The sequence below is a fragment of the Oreochromis aureus genome, linkage group 3 (assembly GCF_013358895.1).
Source record: "Oreochromis aureus strain Israel breed Guangdong linkage group 3, ZZ_aureus, whole genome shotgun sequence".
Lineage (NCBI taxonomy): Eukaryota > Metazoa > Chordata > Actinopteri > Cichliformes > Cichlidae > Oreochromis > Oreochromis aureus.
Window position 1 is genome coordinate 4,883,204 of NC_052944.1, and position 20,696 is coordinate 4,903,899.

The 20,696-nt window shown below is 43.4% G+C and overlaps 1 protein-coding gene and 1 long non-coding RNA gene across 12 annotated transcripts in view; one reads left to right on the forward strand and one right to left on the reverse strand.

Moving 5' to 3' along the window:
* peli3 (pellino E3 ubiquitin protein ligase family member 3) overlaps window positions 1–20,696 on the forward strand; it is a 46,950-nt gene that overhangs the window by 18,882 nt on the left and 7,372 nt on the right. For all 8 annotated transcript variants that reach the window (XM_039609185.1, XM_031727193.2, XM_031727194.2 and 5 more), the window contains 3 exons: window positions 14,858–14,987; window positions 18,200–18,301; window positions 19,788–20,003. In XM_039609185.1, the coding sequence (XP_039465119.1) occupies window positions 14,858–14,987; window positions 18,200–18,301; window positions 19,788–20,003 (448 nt within the window). The remainder of the gene's footprint in view (window positions 1–14,857; window positions 14,988–18,199; window positions 18,302–19,787; window positions 20,004–20,696) is intronic.
* On the reverse strand, window positions 3,005–11,072 carry LOC120438772. Of its 4 annotated transcripts, XR_005612126.1 has the most exons (4): window positions 10,762–11,008; window positions 9,275–10,608; window positions 8,755–8,901; window positions 3,005–3,115 (listed from the first exon to the last, which is right to left on the reverse strand). It is a non-coding gene; the product is annotated as an uncharacterized LOC120438772 (long non-coding RNA). The 4 variants fall into 4 exon arrangements; XR_005612127.1 differs by lacking the exons at window positions 3,005–3,115; window positions 8,755–8,901 and having other exon boundaries at window positions 9,164–10,048; window positions 10,114–10,608; window positions 10,762–11,053; XR_005612128.1 differs by lacking the exons at window positions 3,005–3,115; window positions 8,755–8,901 and having other exon boundaries at window positions 9,164–9,912; window positions 9,987–10,608; window positions 10,762–11,034.

Below are 20,696 nucleotides of genomic sequence, written 5' to 3' on the forward strand. Positions count from 1 at the left end.
CATTTAAACATATTGTCTGCATATTCCAGCATATAAGATAAAATCGTGTTTTTTGTTTACACTCTTTCAAATAGATGCAAGTAAAACACAGCAGAAAATAAATAAAATCAAAGATTCAGCAGCTTTTAAATCTATTGTCTGTGTTTAGCAGGAGTGGGGCGGGTGGAGGTTTGCCCACAGCGGTCATGTCAGTGGGGGGGATCCGGGGGTTTCTCTGTGAGTGTCACATTCCCGTGGCAGCATGCTCGCTGCTCGCTCAGATTTGAAGTTTAATTTTTCACTGTAGAAAGAAGTTTTCTTCCCACACAGAGTGAACAGCAGACGCTAATGTTTGTGTCACTTTTTACAGAATCAAACTCAAAGTAATGTGATTACTTCCAAGCTTTAAACGCTGCATGGTCGTACTCTCTCCATCACTCCATATTATTCATTGCTGATCTGCACACGTCTGTTACCACGGATGTCGCACGCTCGTACGTCACTGTCATGAGACACTCTCACAGACAAAATCACAGTTTAGTAACGTGGCGTGCTTACAGGAAAGTAACAGTAATGTAATTACTTTTTTGGGAATATTATCCCTTATATAACGCAGCAATGTCTTAAAGACATAAAGACCTGGATTCCATCTAATTTTTTAAATTCTAAATTCAGATCAAACTGAGGTTATTGTCCTTGACACTAATAATCTTAGAAATACAAGTATCTAACCAGATCCTTACTCTGGATTGCACTGCCTCGGCCTTCACTGTGAGCAGCGTTGGACTCAGTTTTGACCAGGATATGTCCTTCAGTGCACATATTAAACAAATATGTAGGACTGCTTTCTTACATTTGCTCAGTATCTCTAAAATTAGACATATCCTGTCTCACAATGATGCTGAAAATCAATTTCATATATTTATTACTTCTAGGCTGGACTACTGTAATTTGTTGTTCTTATAGCCGAGCTGGTAAACTTGGACTCAAACTCAGATCCCCCTCCCCTGTCCATAAAAGGTGGCTAAGTGGAGAGGGTGTCCTGAGATGAGTTGGAACAGGCTGCGGCCTGACCTACTAGTGTCCTTCTATCGAGCCACCATCGAGAGTGTGCTGCCATCCCTGTGTGGTACTCTGGTTGCACAACAGCCGATAAGAAGAGACTCCAGAGGGTCATCAGAACTGCAGAGAAGGTGATCGGCTGTCCACTCTCCTCCCTGGACTCCGTTGTCAGCTCTAGATATCTCTCCAGAGCCAGGGAGATTATACCACCTCCATCCCAACTGTAATATTCTGTTGTTAAACTTATGAAGATCATATTCTTAAACTGCTTCTTGAGCCACCATCTTCTTTATTTACCACTGGTTTGGTACAACATAACACACCTCCCCTTCCGTAATCATACCCACCCCACTGCCACCACGGCAAACCCCAAGGGACAATAAGCACAGAGTGCAAACACTGTAAACAATACAACACTAACCACCACCTCTTCAACATCCTGCCCTCTGGCATCAGGTGCAAAACCAACAGACTAAAGAACAGCTTCTACCTGTGGGCTGTCAGAACCATTAGTGCAAATTAAGAGCATGAGCAGACCTCTCCCATACAGTCATTCTGTCGCTGCTATTGACTCTGCACAGGGAATGGCAGCAACAATATTTTGGTCTTTCATTTTTCTGTACAATATTCTGGCAGATGTGCAATTACCATCCACATCCTTAATGACCATAGCCCTTCCACCCTTATTTATTATATCATGTTATTGCCCTCGTACACACCCCCACAATGTTTCTGTAACTCATACATCGTGTATATAGTGTGCTTATAATGTGCTCACGTGGTATCGGACAGGGTTATTTCAACAAATAAAGGACATTTTGCCTGATAATTATTTTCATCCTCCTGTAACTTTACTGTATAAACAGCTAAAAGTTTCAGGAGTAGTTAGTCGTTATAAGAAGTGTTTGTGAACTAAAAATGAAGAATGTGGGATACTGTTTGTCCGTGATTTGGACAGCCCGGCGTGTGCTCCCGACACAGGGGAAACGCATTCTGTCAGGGAGACCTACCTTGGCACTACAGCTGTTGCGCAGGTGAAGCCAAAGGCAAGAATGCTTCATCATATTTTCTAGTCTGTGGCTTGGAAGGAAGTTTGTTTGGAAGCATATTTGGCGATGCTTCGTCCTCTGCTTTGCGTTTGTGTGGGAGCCCCGTCAAAAACCAAAAATCCATGATGCTAGTGTGGCAGCACGAGGTGGAAATAAAGTAATTACTCTTCACAGTTTTAAAAAGACAACGCCACCCTGGGAATTTCACCCAGAGAATACTGGAGGTAACACTAATCACTACGAAGGCAGTTAGGTTTGTTATACTCAAGACAGAGACGAGGTTCAATGATAAAATAAATTGACAATTTATTAATTAAAACAACATTTAAAAGCACAGTGATAAATATCAGTGTAAAAATATACAAAAAAAGGTATTCAGAGCTGAGGCTTACCAGTGGAGGGGCAGGGATGCCACACACAAACTCAAAAAAAAGAAAATACACCAAGACACAAGTGCAGCACACTCACACTAATAAATTAAACAAGGCAGGTGTGTACACTCAGAGGATCCCACCACCAAGGCACCCTAGTCTCCTCCACGTCAGCACTCCGCATCTGAATAAAAGAAACAAAGGAAATTTTAATATATTACAACAAAACTAATATATAGCGCTGGGGATAACCCAACTGCAAGACCACACTGGTGATCTGCAGCTAGAAAAAGGGCCTCCCACCAGTGGCGTAACAAAAATCAAACTACAAATCAAACAGTAAAACATACAATCTGGGTAAAACTCTAAAATATGGAGCAAACGGAATCGCCGTAGTGCTCCGACTTGCCGTCTGCACGGCTATAAGTTAATTATCCAGTCAGTCAATCAGTATGCGCGCCAGCCGACCAGCGTGGCATGCATATGGCCGTTGTTCACGCCGACGTCCACTTTAAAGGCTGGCAGCAGCAAAGAAACCGCGGCGGAACAGACAGTAAAAATAAAGTAAAACAAAGCAAAGCATCACAGCAAAGCAAAGCAAAGCAGCAGCACTTCAGTTCACGTAGCTTGGCGCAAAACTCAGGCCCACACTTCCTGCAAAGCATAATAAATAATTACTATAAAAGAACAACAGAAGGCAGAGAGCGTAACAGAAGTTGATTACATACCAAGTAAGCCGTGTCATAAAACGTAAGCAGAATGGCTCAGAGGAGGCTTCTACAGCTACGACCTACAAACAATAGCTGTTTACCATCAAGCAAAGTAATATATACACTACAATGAGTAAACACCTACCAGCTGCGATGGAGGCTTCGGAAAAGTAACCCGCAACTAAGCTCAGCAACACCAACAGGAAGTCAGGTGACCAAAAAGGAGGTCACAGGTAAGCGATCCAGGGACACTCAAATGGCCACTATTTATACTAGCGCCCCCTAATGCGCCAGGCTGAAAGTGGGTTGGACCGAGGGATAACATTCATCCTGCCACAATCTACCCCTCCTTTTTGCATCGTCGCCCCGACGATGGATTACAAAGACACCCAGGTTAATCCCAAGGCCTAAAAAATGCGGAGACAGTATGTATTCTAAGCTCAGAAATAGAGTTTGCAGCCCCTTGTGCCACCTCCCCTGTTGGTCTTGGGAGATGATGGATGTTTGAATGCTGGCCGGCCGTGGACCGTGCGGTTCTTCGCACAACAATATGTCTTGTATCAGAGCTCGTAGTGGGAACAGGAAGAAAGCTAGATGGAACTGGTGCTGCACTCGGAGTAACTGTACAAGTGGCTGGAACATCGGAAGTTCGATCTTCTGGCGGGAGCAACAACTCAGAGCTACTTGGAATCACTGCCACTGGGCTGTAAGATGGTGAAACATTTACTTGAGGAGCTCCTATGCTCAGGAATAACAGGTCACTGTCACTTGATGAGTCATGTTCTGGCTCTGCGGATGATATTTCTGGTCCATGTGGGCTACCGCACGGAGCAGGCCCTTCTGATGGTGTAGGTGCCATTACCACAGCCTTCAGCAAGGTACGATGAACATGCTTCACACTGCTAGGATCATCTGCAGGTGCAATGGTATATACTGCCCCACCTCCTTTAGGTGCCTTCAGGATTCTATATACCGCTGGTTTCCATCGATCTTGGATTTTACATCTCCCTCTTCCACTCAAATCGCGCAGGAACACCAACTGCCCGTCGTTCAATGGCGCCTCTTTCACATTTTTATCATGGTGCCTCTTTCTGCGGTCGGCAGCCAATTGCAGTCGTTCCTTGGCTCCTTCATGTACAACCTGTAGCCGGGCTTGATGCTCCTGAATCCACTCGTGCACATCTCCATTGATGGGGTCCGGTACTCTGCCCAACAGAAAGTCCACTGGCAACCTGGGTTCTTGCCCAAACATCAATAAGAATGGAGTTTCCCCAGTAGCCTGATGGGGAGTGGTGTTATAACAGTAGAGTAACTGGGGCAAACATACATTCCAGTCTCTTTTTCTGGATACTGGCAGGGTCCGCAACAAATTGTGCAAAGTCCTATTAAAACGTTCGCACTGACCATTTCCAGCCGGATGATAAGGAGTAGTATGGGACTTCTCAATACCATAAAACTTGCAGAGCTGCTGGATCAGGGAGCTTTCAAAGTTACGACCCTGATCGGAATGAATACGGGCAGGCACACCAAACTTGAAAACCACTCAGTTACAAGAACCTGGGCCACTGTAGCAGCACATTGGTCACGAGTGGGGACAGCCAATGTATACTTGCTGAAAACATCAGTCATTACCAAGACGTTCTCCAGCCCATTCCGGGAGGGTTCGAGCAGAGTGTAATCAATGGCCAAGATTTCATTTGGTCGAGAGGCCAACAAATGTCCCATGAAACTTTGAGCTGCTGGTCGGGTGTCTTTTGCAACTTGGCAACGTTCACATCTCTGACACCAGCTAGCTACCTCAGCAGACATACCTGGCCAGTAGCACCGTGAGCGGAGAAGCGCTAGGGTCCTTTCCACACCTTGATGGCCGTGGTCCTGATGAACATGAGTCAACACCTGCTCAATTAGTGCACTAGGCAGCAAAAGCTGAAGTACCACCTCGGCACCATCAGGGCGATGAACCTGACGGTACAGAACTCCATCCCTTTCAATCAGACGATCCCATTGTCGTAGCAGCACCAAAGCAGGTGGGGCAAGCTGCTGCCGCTCCTCAAAGCTGGGTCGCTGCTTCCTCTCCAGAACACCAGGATCTCCTTTATCACTGGGTCGACCTGTTGGAGGGTATGAAGATCAGGAGTAGTGAGATGGGGCAAAACTGTAATGGCAGCTTGGGATACCTCAGCTGGTCCCAGCCGCAAGGCTTGTTGAAGAGGTTCAGGCAAGGCTGTACCAGGAACCATGGCTTTAATTTCCTCAGGATCGGATGGATGCTGGCGAGATAAAGCGTCTGCATTCTTATTACTTCTTCCTGACCTGTACTTTAAGTCGAAGTCAAACGAAGCGAGCTGAGCTGCCCAGCGCTGTTCAGTAGCCCCAAGTTTAGCAGAAGACAAGTGACTAAGAGGATTGTTGTCGGTGTAAACAATACACTTGTGGCCCAACAAGTACTCTCTAAACTTCTCAGTCATGGCCCACTTAAGTGCCAAAACTCCAGCTTCATTGAGCTATAATTTAGCATATTGCGCTCAGTAGGCCTCAAACCCCGACTGGCATAGGCTATTGGCCTCACCTTACCTCCCTGCTCCTGGGAGAGCACTGCCCCTAGGCCGCCATGGCTGGCATCCACTTCTAAAATAAAAGGCAAAGAGAAATCTGCATAAGCAAGCACTGGTGCTGTTGTCAGTTTAGTCTTTAATGCCTCAAAACTTTGAGCACACTCTGAAGTCCAGTTCTCCGCTACACCATGCTCTGACCTCTTCTTTGATTTTCTGCCTCCCACTCTGCCACCAGTCTATGCAGAGGTGCCGCCAACTTAGCAAAACCCTCACTTAAACGGCGATAATAGCTGGCAAACCCAAGAAAGGAGCGTAGTTCGAAACAGTCTTAGGAGGCTGCCAGTTAGCCACCACTTCCACCTTGCTAGGGTCGGTGGAGACGCCTGATCGGAGATGACGTGGCCCAAGTAGCGAACCTCCCGCTGGAAAAAGGCACATTTGGCAAGCTTTGCTTTCAAGCCCTCCTGCTGAAGCCGACCTAGCACCACATCCAGCCGCTCAAGATGTTGCTGTACTGTTGATGAGAAGATTACAATGTCATCAAGATAGAGAAGCAGAGACTGGCACTGTTGATCACCCGAAAAGGCGTTGCATTAGTCTCTGGAAGGTGCTAGGGGCATTACAGAGCCCAAATGGCATTCGGTTCCACTCAAATAAGCCGAAAAGGAGTACAGAAGGCAGTCTTGGGCTTATCCTCTTCCGTAACTGGGACCTGATTGTAGCCACTTGCTAAATCCATGGTGGAAAACCAACGGGCACCAGTCAGCGCATCTAGGGATTCTTCAATGCGCGGCAGGGGAATGCATCTTTCCTTGTCTTGTTGTTCAATTGCCGATAATCAACACACATGCGGGGCTGCCATCCTTTTTCTTAACGAGCACGATGGGAGAAGCATAGGGCTGCTACTCTCTCTAATCACCTTGGCCCCTAGTAACTGATTAATATGCTCTTTCACAACCTCATACTCTGAAGGGGATGCGCCTATAACGCTGCCGCACGGGATATCATCTAAGAGCGGAATGTCATGGGAGATCAAGTTAGTGCAACCCAAATCAGTGTCATGAGCAGAAAAGACCGAGCTGTATTTGTTAAGGAGAGACCTCACCTGTCCCTGTTCCTCTGCTGACAGTTTAGACAAATCAATTCCTTCCATCTGATCCTGCACAGTAGGAGTGGCAGTGTGAGATGCCATTGTGGCTATGTTAGGGGGTATTTCTGTCACACCAGCAGGCAAACTGACCACATGAACATCTTCCAGGGTCCCTATAACGGTCCTGGGATGAAGCAAGACTGCCGTGGTCCCTACATTAACAACTGGTATGTATGCAGTACCTCTAACCACTCGAACCAATGCAGGGGACGCTAAAAGTCCAGCAGGCAAGTTAACATCATTAGGTTCAAATAACACGGTGGCACCTGAATATTGCTCAGAACAGGTGGCAGCCACTATTTTCATTACACCACCCGGAATGCAACATGCTCGCTTACCTCTCACTCTCACATGGCCAGACAAATCCAGTGGGGCTCTTATACTAACATCATGGCACTTTTGCAGCGCATGCACAAGGGGTTTAGGGGCCTCTGTGACAGAGCCCAAACTAAACAATGCTTCACCATGTTGCCCAAAAAGCTCGTGGTAACACTTCCGAATGACATTCATCCCCAATACACCCGGAACCGTGGAAGGTCCTGCACCTGGAGGATCTTTAACGATCAACACGCCACACTGTGGAAGAAACTTATCACAGAGCTCTACACTTAGCTCGATATAGCCAAGGTAGGGAATGGACAAACCATTAGCCGCTTTAAGCTGCAACCAATGACAAGCTTGGAGACGCTCTTGACCCCAGGACTCAAAATGCTGGCGGAAAAAGCTTTCAGTAATGGTAGAGACCATGGACCCCGTATCAACCAAACAAGGTACCTTTATACGCCCATGTCCACATCTATATGCGGACAGGATGAAATTAATTTGGAGACTGCCTCTGGACCATTAGAAACAACCCTTGAGCCAATAGACACCCCACCGAACTGTGGCTCGGCAATACGGAGGGTGCTAGTTTTCCAAGCCGTATTTAAAGGAGAGTGCCTGCGATTATGCAGAGGAGCCTGCGAAGGAGGCCGGGAACGAGGAACACGTTCCCCATCACACTCCCGAGCAAAATGTCCAGGTTGCTGACAACGTCGGCATATAATGGAATCGCTCCGTCCTGAGCGAGACATTCGATGGGGGCCCTGCAATCGAGCAATGCTCTGAGTGAGCTGATTAAGTTGCTCCTGCTGGCGCTTTAACAATTCCTTCATCTCACTCATCTCAGACAAATGGGTGGACTGGGCTATTCCTGAAGGACCACTATGGACCCCATACTGAATGCCATAGACAGAAGGGACAGAACTGCTTCTATGTCTAACACCACTAGGCAACCCTTCACGTTCCCACCTAATAGCTTCCCCTCTAATCTCTAGCAATGTTAGTGTTGGCTGCCTCCTTACTAGCTGCTTTAACTCCCGCCGCAAGGTACTGTCTAAGACCTGTTCAACAAATTGATCTCTTAATAAAACATCAGCATTGGGCATGCCACTGGGGGCACTTGATTTAACTTTTTCCATAAGACCCAAGAGAGCGAGAGAAAACTCTTGCAGTGTCTCACCTTCCTGCTGTTTTCTAGAGAAGAAAGCTTCCTGCAATGCTACATAGGAGTCTGAACAGCCATAAAGTTCTTGCAATATAGTGATTATCTTAGCGGGATCAGTCCTCTCTGCACTAGAGCGATATTTGATCTCCTCACGTGCTTCCCCTTCCAGGTGGTCAAACAGGAAAAATGCTTTATCAGCCACAGACAAATGACGTGCCCTAGCACAAGCTTCTATTTCTTCCAACCATTCATTCAACCCTATACCTGATTTTCCTCTAAACATAGGGCATTTTCTGTCACGGGGCACAAAACTAGTCTCTCTGCTACAGAGACACTAGCAGTTGGGGGGCTAACAGATGATGCGGTTGAAGTAGAAGGTGTAGCACCAGTACCTGACTCAACAGCCCTCTCCTGACGCAGCCTCTCATTGTCTGCTTTCAGCTGCGCGATCAAGTCCCTGAGTTCCTGTAACTCTTCCTCCATCTCTGTAACACAGCTGTGGAATCCCACACCAAAGTAGCTGCTGCTTTGCTTTTATCCTGTACAAAATAAAATTTAAAAAACAGTTTACGTTACACCAGATAATAAAAAAATTAAAAAGGAACACACGTCTCTGTTTTTAAAGAGTATATCCTGTCGACAACGCCAAGTTTGTGGCAGCACGAGGTGGAAATAAAGTAATTACTCTTCACAGTTTTAAAAAGACAACGCCACCCTGGGAATTTCACCCAGAGAATACTGGAGGTAACACTAATCACTACGAAGGCAGTTAGGTTTGTTATACTCAAGACAGAGACGAGGTTCAATGATAAAATAAATTGACAATTTATTAATTAAAACAACATTTAAAAGCACAGTGATAAATATCAGTGTAAAAATATACAAAAAAAGGTATTCAGAGCTGAGGCTTACCAGTGGAGGGGCAGGGATGCCACACACAAACTCAAAAAAAAGAAAATACACCAAGACACAAGTGCAGCACACTCACACTAATAAATTAAACAAGGCAGGTGTGTACACTCAGAGGATCCCACCACCAAGGCACCCTAGTCTCCTCCACGTCAGCACTCCGCATCTGAATAAAAGAAACAAAGGAAATTTTAATATATTACAACAAAACTAATATATAGCGCTGGGGGATAACCCAACTGCAAGACCACACTGGTGATCTGCAGCTAGAAAAAGGGCCTCCCACCAGTGGCGTAACAAAAATCCAAACTACAAATCAAACAGTAAAACATACAATCTGGGTAAAACTCTAAAATATGGAGCAAACGGAATCGCCGTAGTGCTCCGACTTGCCGTCTGCACGGCTATAAGTTAATTATCCAGTCAGTCAATCAGTATGCGCGCCAGCCGACCCGCGTGGCATGCATATGGCCGTTGTTCACGCCGACGTCCACTTTAAAGGCTGGCAGCAGCAAAGAAACTTCGCAGCCGGAACAGACAGTAAAAATAAAGTAAAACAAAGCAAAGCATCACAGCAAAGCAAAGCAAAGCAGCAGCACTTCAGTTCACGTAGCTTGGCGCAAAACTCAGGCCCACACTTCCTGCAAAGCATAATAAATAATTACTATAAAAGAACAACAGAAGGCAGAGAGCGTAACAGAAGTTGATTACATACCAAGTAAGCCGTGTCATAAAACGTAAGCAGAATGGCTCAGAGGAGGCTTCTACAGCTACGACCTACAAACAATAGCTGTTTACCATCAAGCAAAGTAATATATACACTACAATGAGTAAACACCTACCAGCTGCGATGGAGGCTTCGGAAAAGTAACCCGCAACTAAGCTCAGCAACACCAACAGGAAGTCAGGTGACCAAAAAGGAGGTCACAGGTAAGCGATCCAGGGACACTCAAATGGCCACTATTTATACTAGCGCCCCCTAATGCGCCAGGCTGAAAGTGGGTTGGACCGAGGGATAACATTCATCCTGCCACACTAGCAGTGTCCAAGCTTTCTTTTTTTTTTTTATTTATACCGTGCCCCCCCTGCAATGGCCCTGCACGCCCCCACTTTGGGAACCACTGGGCTGAAGTTGTTTCTCGTTACTCTTAAGTGTTGCTGGAGTCTCTGCGTCGTCACATCCTTATCTTTTCCATGCACCTTGGAAGTAGGTGAAGTTGTTCCAGAAATATTTGTTGTTAAGCAGTGTGCCAACATGCTTTCAGCACACTGAAATCTTTGGCAATGACTGAGCATGATTTTCGCAGGTCTTCCTTTAGCTCAAAATGAACCAGAATCTGTAATTTTAAACAGATATGTTAAAAATGTCTGATAATTTTCTAATTAAAATATGAAAAAAGTCCAGCACTCAAAGTCTCATATGTAAGCAGACACTAATGAAAAAACAAAAAATAGGTTCAGCAGTGGATGAGTCTTTATTTAAAGCATACTTTTACTCGTGCTGTGCTTTTGTCGGGAGTTTTTCCAGCTCCTCGTGATTTGTCAGCGCTCCTCGCTGCAGATGTTCCTGATACCTCTCTCTCCTCTCTGGCCCCAGCAGCTAGCTCCTCAGGGACTCTAGGACTGTGGACGCTCACTGCATCTGCTCCACCTAGGTGATGATAACATCATCCACGGCAGCATGTGCAGGGTGTGGATGCAGCGTGGTCCATGAGGTGCAGCAAAGTGGTGCTCTGAATAGGAAGACTGACGAATTAGTGCAAACTACTGTATATAGAGTGGAGAAGACCTTCTTTTCCCCCTTGGACTCTGTAGATAAGGTAATCTACCAGTAGCATGGGGCATGGGGTGGGCGTCACACCGTGATCTTCACTACAAGAACTATGGGGCTACACCGAGCTCTCTGTGACTCCTCTGTCACCCCCATCTCCAGCATAGCAGCCACTTCTTTCCGAATAATCTGCCTGTTATGCTCAGACAGTCTGTAAGAACATGAACACACTGTCACTGCGTGTTTCAAAATGATGCTCTAAAAGCGTTGTGCAACCAGGCACTGGGAGAACGCCAAAACGCTGTTGCAGTGCAGAACCATCCACTCTCTGGTGTTGTGTGAGATGGTCATCACAATGGAGCAACGATAGAATAGATCAATTTGACACATAATGTGCTACAGAAATAAAATTGACATTAGCAGAATTTTGTCAGCATCCAATATCAACATCAAAACAAGGAAGGCACTCTTGTCACTTAGTACACACAACAACATCATCATCAGACATTACAGACTGGCTAACACAGAATTTTCTTACCCTGAACAAAAATAAGACTGAAGTTATTGTTTTTGGATCAGTTAACTGATACCCTCGGCCCTCTTGCCACATCATTCCCAGACTGTAAGGAATCCTGGAGATGGCTCTTTTAAATTAGAGAAGCAAGTGTTCAGAGTTGTGATGACCAGTTTTTATCAGTTACGTGAAGTTGCAAAGCCTTATCTTCCTCCTAAAGACCTACAAAAACTTATTCATGCCTTCATCACCTCTTGATTGGACTACTGTGATTCTCTTAGTCCAAAATGCTGCTGTACGTCTTTTAACAGGTGTTAGAAGGTACGATCACATCACTCCAGTTTTATCAAATTTACACTGGCTCCATGTCCATTATCGTGCTGATTTTAAGATGCTTTTACCTCATTTCAGTTTTATGTTTTAAATAAACACCCAGCTATTTAAGCAAACTCCTCATCTACCCAAATGCTTTTAGTACAGCCGAGGTCTCGATTAAAGCATAGAGGAGATCGGGCATTTGCAGTTGCAGCGCCTACACTCAGTACTCGTACTTCAGAGTCTGTACAGTCTTTCAAATCCTATCTTGAAACTCTGAAGACTCTGAAACTTTTTTTTACATTGGCTTTTAATTCAAGTTCATTTTGAGTGACATCAGGTTCTCTTTTTGTGTGTTTTTATGTTAAATATATTGTATTTGCTTCATCACATGTCTTATTTTCCAGGCTGTGGTTACAGCGAGATGTTGATAGATTGTCTGACACAGCTAGAAAATGACAATCCTATGGACTGCAGGGGAAAGCTACACCAAGTCTGTACTGAAAACCGGAACACCACCCAGCCATTGGCTCAGTTTTATGGATAATACCAGGGTGGAAATAAACTCTCACCACAAGTCACTGATCGCATTAAGTGGTGGACAAACACATGACGTTCACCAGGGAGGATATGAAAATTAAAGGCTAGATTTCTTAGACTGTGAAATTCAGTAATGGGCATTTAAAAGTTATTATGTAACATAACCAACACATACAGATCAGCCAATAAGGTTTGACTCTTATCCACTGAAATACAAGTTGGACACAAACTGTGTTCATTCTGTGTTATGAAACACAATGAACACCATCCCCACCCACAGATGCAGCAGCAAGAGCAGCAGAAGTACATGATATCAAACAGGCATTGAGTGAATGTGATGATCCAATCTAGACATTTGTTGATGCTGGGAAAGCACTTAAAGGATGCTGCAGACAGTCCAGGAGAGAAGGATAACTGCTGCATAAACAAAAACCTTCAGTGATCCCTTATATGTGAGCAGACCCATTTTTTCAGAATCCCACCTCTCTCTGGCTTTCAAACCCCAAAACACTTTGCATTAAAAATAGGTCCAGTCCCAAGGTCAGCTCCCCTGGGACAAACAGGTTGATACACTCTGTTAAGTTCCAGGAGGATTGCCGTAAATTACACATCAAGGAAACCAAACAACCTCTGATAGAATGGATGGCACAATACAGAAGAGCTACCATATGAGGCTAGGATCCTTGATTATTTACACCTATAGGCCAATAATAAGGGGTTCAAGGATTCAAGGAAGCTTTATTGTTATTCTCATTGCATGTTTACATGAGGTGGAATGAAATTACGTACCCACGGTCCCAGTTTTCCATAAAAACAACAGAATGACAAGTAATAAAACAGTACCAAATAGTAATAAAATAATACAAATAAGTAATAAATAATACAGATAAGTAATAGAATAATACAAATAAGTGAAGTGCAACAACCTGAGTAACAGTATGGAGTATAGATATAGAAGTGCAGGTATAAATATTTTAGCAGCAAAGTATCAGTAGTGATTAAGGTACTACAGTAGCAGTTTCTTGTCCATTATGTATTGAGAAGTCTCACAACTTCTGGAATGAAGCTGTTTCTCTGGTGTCTGGTGGTTTCGCATTTAATGGTCCTCAGCCTCCTGCCTGAGGGGAGCAGGACAAAGAGTGAGTGTGCTGGATGAGTGGGGTCCTTTATGATACAGGTGGCCCTCTTCCTGCATCTGGAGGTGTATATTTCTGTGATGGTTAAGTGGCTGCCTCCGACAACTCTCTGTGCAGCCCTTATTTTAAACTAATCCCTCTTTCAAAGATGAGGATGATGTGCATATCCTGGAGGAGGAGCACAGAGTCAATGAGGTCATTTATGTGAAAAGGGAAAGACTGTCTCTGAACCAAAGAGGGGCCGGGGCTGCATCTTTCACCATCTTACAGTGCAGTGTGCAGCCATTCCTCAACTCCCCTTGAATGGTATTCATGACCATTGTTCAATATCAGTTTGCATATTACCAATCATGAATCTGACCACACACCTCACTGTCAGTCAGCAGTGCTAGTTTTGGTCATAATGCAAATGCATTGTTTATAACTCTATGGAAACCTGCAGTTTGCTGATACTGAAGAGTTCATTTGAGTGAAAAGTGATGAAACGTTTCTTCCACTGAAAATGCAATGCTCAGATGAAAAGCATCAATTTTCTGGGATTCTAACTCATGTTATTTTTCATTCAGATAGTAGATCTGCACATGAGCTGTTGCTTAACAAACAAAATTATAATTTAATCTTATTCAGCGGTTATACAGGATAGTTAGTATAGGCTAAAACTAGTAATTTGCAGTATTTTAAATTATTGTTGTTGACCCTTTTTTCTTTAATCTGACTGCTCAGTATATTGACTTGCCTCTTGAAAGACTTTCATCAATTTGAGTTTAAGTTGCTCATGTTTTTTAGAAACACTTGCCAAGTACTGCTTTTGTACAAGTTTCTTACTGGCTACAATTTGGAAAGCAGCCACAATGGCTCCTGTAACAGCTGTTTATATATTGTAGAATATAGTTGGTACAATTCACAAAGAGTAGTGAACTTCAGAGCCAGCAACATCAAGGGTCAGATAGCCTGTCAACAAAGAAAACATCTACAAGAGCTTCCAATAGATATGTGACTGATATGAGTCATTGTTTTACCACCTGCCAAATCCCACTTTAACCCATGCACCTACGTAGTACACTTGAATATGTGGTGCATAAAATTGTTTTTTTCGAAACAGATTTCTTCCTCATCCCAGGTTGCCAGTGTTGATTTCAAAAGTCCACTGACCAGCCCAGCACTGATGCAGTTTGCCACTGAGAGCACCTTTGACTTATATAGAGTTAAAAAGCCCCTAGCTACATTGTTTGCTTTTCTGCTAAGGAATTATTTAAACTTAAGTCTTTATAACCATTATAGTGAGGTACAATTGATTTTATTTTTCACAGGCACAACGGGTCACTGGCCAATGGGGACAAAGGTCGCAGAAGAAGTCGTCTGGCTCTTTACAAGAGACCCAAAGCCAATGGGGTCAAACCTGATGTTATCCACAATGTCTCAACTCCTTTGGTGTCAAAGGTAAGAAGTCAGTTTATTATAGTATTAAATAATTCATTCCAGCATTGAGTTGTCACTGATCTGAGCAAAAAATAAGTTACAATAAAAATATGTATATACTGCTCAAAACATTAACCTAATACTTTAAAACATCCACTCACTTAAACTTCTGGGGTATTGATCTGATCAATAGTAGAAGAAGGGGTTTTTGATCAGTTTCACCTTATTTGGTGTTAATAAAATTAAAAACAGGTTGAAGGGTAAGAAAGAGACAACTCTCAAAACATGTGTCATGGGACAGGAAGGAATGGACCCAAATGCAGACTCGTGGAAACAAACTGAACTCAAAAGGCAGCTTTAGTGCTGAACTAAACAAAAACCAAACTGGGAAGCGTATAACATAAGCACACTGGCAGGTTAAATACACAAGGACTCCGAGAGAACGAGAAAACACAGCTGGAGCTAACCAGACACGACAAGACAGAGGAAGCAAAATATAACACACGTAAGACGAGGTACCTTCAAAGTAAGACAGGAAGTGACATGTGAGAACCAAACAAAGGCTACGTTCACACTGCAGGTCTTAATGCTCAATTCCAATTTTTTGATCAAATCCGATTTTTTTGTCTGCTTGTTCACACTACAAATAAAATGCGACATCAAACGCGCTCTAGTGTGAACGCTCAAAGCGGCCCGCATGCGCAAAAGAAGATGTCACACACAACTCGCTCTGTTTAGACCCAGAGCAAACAATATTGTTTGACTGATGGCCCTTAATATAAAGACTTCGGACTTTACGTTTCCCAATTTTTGCTTTTGTTATTTTGTTATTTACATAATAATGTAAATAACCTAATAATGATCCTTATTGCTGTTTTAGAGGAGCGGTGCTTCAAAGGATAATCTGCAGATTTCTGTCAGAATCTGCAGATTATACAGTACAAATAAAATGTTCACGTTGTCTTCCCAACAGTTTCACTAACATCTACACTGGATGACCAAGAAGCGTTCGCGATGTCTTCTCCGGCGCTGATAATTGGCGTCTGTCTTGTGTCAGTGACGTAAAAGACGGATTTAATGCAACGTGACTGTTCAAACAGCAGTCGCTTTCTAAAACATCGGATATGTATCGGATTCAGTACCACATACGAAAGTGACCCAGATCGGATTTGAAAATATCGGATTTGTGCCGTTCACACTGTCATACCAAGATCTGATACGGGTCGCATAGGGGCGAAAAAATCGGATTTGATGCGCTTTCGCCTGCAGTGTGAACGTAGCCAAAGACACCCAAGCTTATCAATAGGACATAAAACACACAGACATGAGACACAGGACAGACTGGGGGGACGAGTTGGAACACAAGGAGAGAAACACCTCTAAGAGGGTGAGGGAGAGGGGGCGAGAGGGGGCGAGGGAGCACAAGAGAGGGAGAGGGGACGAGAGAGGGCGAGGGAGCACAAGAGAGCGAGAGAGGGCGAGGGAAAGACATGATGGAGTGGGGAAACATTGATAAACTTTACAGACAGTGGAGGCATGGAATGAACACGAGAAGAACAAGGGGACAGAAAAGGGACACGAGACACAAGGACACACACACGCACATAAACAAACACACAGTGAGGGACACAGACGACAACGACACAACGGGAACCTAAATGGACAAGAAAGTGAAACATAGAATCAAGTCAAAACTAGTAAATGAACCTTAAATATTACACAACAGTCACCAAAATACAAGAAAACTCAAAACACTGGGTCAGAACCATGACAACATGAACGGTTTTAAAGGTGGAGCCCACTGATATTTACCTTCCCCCTCATCTTTTCCAACAGCCCTCTCTCATCCCCTCTCCCTCTCTTCTGCTCCCTCGTCCTCTCTCGTCCCCTCTCCCTCTCGTGCTCCCTCTCCCTCTCTTGTGCTCCCTCGCCCCCTCTCACACAGGTCTCCCAGTAACCAATCAGCCACGAGCCCTAGCACACTTGGATTTGCATTAATATAAAAATTTCATTTTCAAAAACCTCCTTCTGGACCCACCTAAATGTCTGGAGTCTCTGTTGAAACTGATATTGCACAGGTCTTGAGTAGAGGCGCTGCATGATGATGATAATGCTTCGATTGCACAATCCTAAGAATATAGAAATAGATATAGAAAATGACATAGATATAGCAAGATTGCATCTCCCTCCCTTTTTACAAAAAACTAATCTCACTTAGTAGAGAATAATGCATTAAGAACTAGCGAGCAATAACAGCAAAAGTTGGCAAGAGTTAATGTAAAAATTATTGAGCAGCACTAATGAGATCAATACAGTAACCTGGAGACCCCCAAAATGGGAGTTATGTAACGTATGCACCACCTTGAAGTTACATATTATCCGAGAAGTTGAAGCTCTTTTCTTTTCCCTCCTGCTTCAGTGAGGTGAGGTTTGGATCCAGTATAAAAGGCCATTTCCCCTGCTTTTCAAGTTTTCTCAACCAGTGCAATTCTTCTTTGAGGGTCATCTGGGCACAGGTCTTCATTAAAGCACAGATGCTCCAGTTAGCCCTATAGGCATAGGTCCCGACGTATTTTATAACATTAAAATTCAAGTATCTTGCTTTCCATTTTTTTTAGCTCAATTTTATTGACTCTCTTGATAATTTCATATTTGTTTTCACTTCTTTAATTTCATAGTGGATTAATTCCACTGACTCTTTCACATGATTAATTCTAGCTTACAGGTCATTAGCTCTTTCATTAAAAAATATACAATTATTTAGGATATAATATTTTGTGCCAAATCAACTTCATCCAGTGCTTTGCTTTTTGTTGGGGGGTTTTGGTAGGAGTATTACCAAAACAATAATAATAATAATGGATTGGATTTATATAGCGCTTTTCAAGGCACCCAAAGCGCTTTACAATGCCATAATTTATTTAATTATTTGTTGTAACTGTAGAAAGTCATTGTAAGAGACGAAGAGAGTAGCAAGTTAATTTTGCCGGACGGTGAAAATTACAGCACAAGAGGCTACTCAGACTGGCTCTTTTCATAAAGGGTTGTCGGGAGATGCTGCACCGAGTGTGCGTTTGGCAGGCCCCTTTATCAAGATGGGTTAAAGTGTTCAGCACCTATATAAATCCAGGTGCTGTTGTTGTCTTTAAAAATAGAAAATGCTCTCCAAGTAGCTTGTTCTGGAGGTCAGTAATGTGATGTGGTGTGATGTATAATATGTTTTCCTTTGGCAGGCACTCAGCAACAAAAGCCAGCACAGCATCTCCTACACACTGTCACGGAGCCACTCTGTAATTGTGGAATACACCCATGACACCAACACAGATATGTTTCAGGTCAGTGTCTACACACACACACTCACACACACTGTTTCCTGTTGTAGAAAAAAAGGACACTGGAAAGTAAAAAATCGTGTAAAATATTGTAACAACATACCACAAACAGAAGACAGAACCGTACCACTGAACACTGGTTGGGGTGAAATCTGTTAACCTTTGAACACATACCCTTAGATAGTCTTAGCTCAAGGAAGAATATGAAAAGGAAAATAGTAACTCTAAAAACATAAGCTGAAATTTGATGATATTCATTTAACAGTATGACAAATCAAAGGATTATCGAGGTTTAATAATGGCGACAAGCCTTTATTCAAGCTTATTTATGTCTCTGAGGACGAAAAGGCTTAAAGATTACAATATTCTCTGATGTTCTTTGTCACTAATTGACCTAATTATAACATATTTACAAAATTAAACTAATATTTTTTGTTATTCTGCTTCAGACTTTAAAGCAATTGTTATTTTTCGATTGGTATGTTAGACTGAGAACACACAGTATAGATCTGGCCTACTTGGATACTAAACATAAAGCCGTAAAACCAGCAACAACTGTTTTCCAGTCTGCAGTCAGACCTGTTTGCCCTCAGCAGGTTGCAGTTGTTTTCCAGCCAAAGACCCAAACAAAGCCAGGGCTCCACTGTTCTCTATTTAAGGGTCAGATCCATGAGTGGAATTTAGCTTGTACTGCTAACAGCTGTAAAGACGGTTGTCTTTGGGTAGAGTCCCAGCTCCTTCTGGATGATACACAAAAAAAGTCTGCATGTTTTTCAGGGACCTTTTGTCTGGTACAGCCTATTTCTAGTAACAATTAAAAATACTGTTTCTGTCACACATTGATCTTTTCATAATTAAAATATACACGAGCCAGGCTCGAAAGCATTTTGTTAGTTGACTCTCACTTTGTTGAAAATCAAAATGCAGCACCACATAGTAAACACAGAGACGTATGCGTTGTATACGGACTTGATTGGTTCTCATGTGGTCCTTTTCTACTCAGAGCGGTCAAAGTGAAATCACTAACACACACAAGTGTTTTACTACTTCATGTATTTAGTCAAATGTTACTAAAACTGGCTTCTGCCATTCAAAATTTATGGACAGAATTTTTTTTGTTAATCCAGGTTCCACCATCTTTCAGAATAATAATCTTTATGCTGGCATTATACTTTCCACATCTAAGAATATGCCTGGGAACTAAGTAAATCAATTTAGTCTTATTATTATTATAGGGCCTTACCGTCCCTTTACACAGTAAGGTCCATAAAGTATTACTAAAAAAATCACACAGCTGACAAAAACCAAAGAAAGAAAAAATCAGCTGGAACATGATTATCTTCTAGAGGATTCTTCACTCGAATGATGCTTGTATACAAATAATTGCACATGTCTCTAAATCATGCACAATAAGACTCTGCACTGGACTATTTGTGCTCAGCATGTCTTTGTAACGGTCTTAGTGATCCCTCTCTCTCGGTTCTCTCAGATTGGCCGGTCCACAGAAAGCATGATTGATTTTGTGGTGACGGACACAGCAGGCAGCAGTGGTCAAGTTGGGGGTGCGGTGGGGGAGGGCGGAGGCCAATCAATTCAGAGCACCATCTCACGATACGCCTGCCGCATCATGTGTGAGCGCAGTGCTCCCTACACGGCTCGCATCTACGCCGCTGGCTTTGACTCTTCCAAGAACATCTTCCTGGGGGTGAGTGTTCCCTCCCACGTGGGTGTCAGGCATCGCTTGGTACGCGCCACTGGTAACCATAGCAACCACGGTAGTTTGACAGAAGGGATGTGGTTGTTCCACCCACGTGTGACATCACAGCTGCAGGAATGCATGTCTGTTCATGTGATTGAGCTGCATGAAAACGTGAAGGTGTGTGTGTGTGTGTGTGTGTGTGTGTGTGTGTGTGTGTGTGTGTGTGTGTGTGTGTGTGGGAGGGAGTTAATAGTTGTTGCTCATGAGTTATGAAAGAGACTTTGGTCATGTGTTTATCTTCACAGCTATGACTTTTAAGACTAGTCAGTAAACAGATCACATGTCATAACATGTATGATCCAAATTATTTTTGGTGCTGTGTTTAGTGTCTTACAGCTGAGTTCATCACTCCCTGCAAACAACAACAGCAGACAGTGATGCAGGGAAGCAGCAGCAGCATATTTTGCAGCATGAATGGTATAACTATAATAGTGGGAAGTTTAAATCCTAGATTTAAAAGTGGAGAGAACGTCTTTCTCCTCTCCTGTGGCTGGTTTCATGGGACAGAGATTTAAAGGCTCTGCCTCCCATTTTTAATTTTGGAACTTTAAACGCAACAAGTAAGTCTGCACTCTGGGAATGAAGTGCCTTCTCAAAGTAATATGTTAAGTCTTTAAGATGAAGCCTTGTCATTTAGGA